Source organism: Corapipo altera, unplaced genomic scaffold, assembly GCF_003945725.1.
Source record: "Corapipo altera isolate COAL_440 unplaced genomic scaffold, ASM394572v1 326, whole genome shotgun sequence".
NCBI classification, from domain to species: Eukaryota; Metazoa; Chordata; class Aves; order Passeriformes; family Pipridae; genus Corapipo; species Corapipo altera.
The window spans coordinates 2,161,988-2,162,907 of record NW_020884945.1 but is presented as its reverse complement, the minus strand read 5'-3'; the positions used below and the strand labels follow the sequence as shown (position 1 = coordinate 2,162,907).

At 67.7% G+C, this 920-nt stretch overlaps 1 protein-coding gene across 1 annotated transcript in view; it reads right to left on the bottom strand.

Annotated features, from left to right (window-relative positions):
• ZDHHC15 (zinc finger DHHC-type containing 15) overlaps positions 1-608 on the bottom strand; it is a 16,774-nt gene extending 16,166 nt beyond the window's left edge. The window contains exon 1 of the mRNA XM_027662403.1: positions 476-608. Within this exon, the coding sequence (XP_027518204.1) occupies positions 476-608 (133 nt within the window). The remainder of the gene's footprint in view (positions 1-475) is intronic.
• Positions 609-920: the final 312 nt, after the last annotated feature.

The window sequence follows — 920 nt, the reverse complement described above, 5'->3', positions numbered from 1 at the left end:
ACCCACGGAACACCGGGACACCCACGGAACACCGGGACACACCGGGACACACCGGGGGGAACACCGGGACACACCGGGGGGAACACCGGGACACACCGGGACACCCACGGAACACCGGGACACACCGGCGAGAGGCGACGACGGGGAGGAGAAGGATGAGAAGAGGAGAAGGAGGAGGAGAAAGAAGAGGAGGCGAAGAGGAGGAAGAGGAGAAGGAGAAGGATGAGGAGCAGGGGGAGGAAGAGGAGGAAGAGGAAGAAGGAGAAAGATGAGGAGGAGGAGGAGGAGGAGGAGGAAGAAGAAGAGAAGAAGGGGGAACAGGAACATGATGATAAGGAGGAGGAGGAGGAGGATGAGGAGGAGGAGGGCGGGGGGGGATCGCCCGCAGCCCCGGCCCGGCGAAGCCCCGCAGGGACCCGCCGGCTCAGGGCGGGCCCGGGGCGGGCGGGCCCCTCTCCCCGCGCCGGGCGCTCACCGAGGCAGAGCTCGCAGACGTATCCGTAGTAGGACCAGAGCAGCAGCAGCGCGATGAGCAGCACGGGCAGCCAGGCGAGGGCGCGGCGGCAGCAGCGCAGCCCCCGCCACAGCGCCATGGCCCCCGCGCACATCGGCGCGCGGCTGCGCGGCCTGCCCGCCCCCGCCATCGGCCATCGGCTGAGCCGCCTGCGCGCCGCGCCCCCTGGCGGGCGGGGCGGGAGCGGCCCCTGAGGGGGGATCGGGGAGCGCGGCTGGGGGCCCGAATAAACAGCGCCGGGGTCCCCAAAACGACACTGGGATCCCAAAACCACCCCTGGGATCCCAAATAAACACCACTGGGATCCGAAAAAACACTGCTGGATCCCCAAAACACAGCTGGGATCCCAAAGAAACACCACGGGGATCCGAAAAAACACTGCTGGATCCCCAAAACAGAGCTGGGA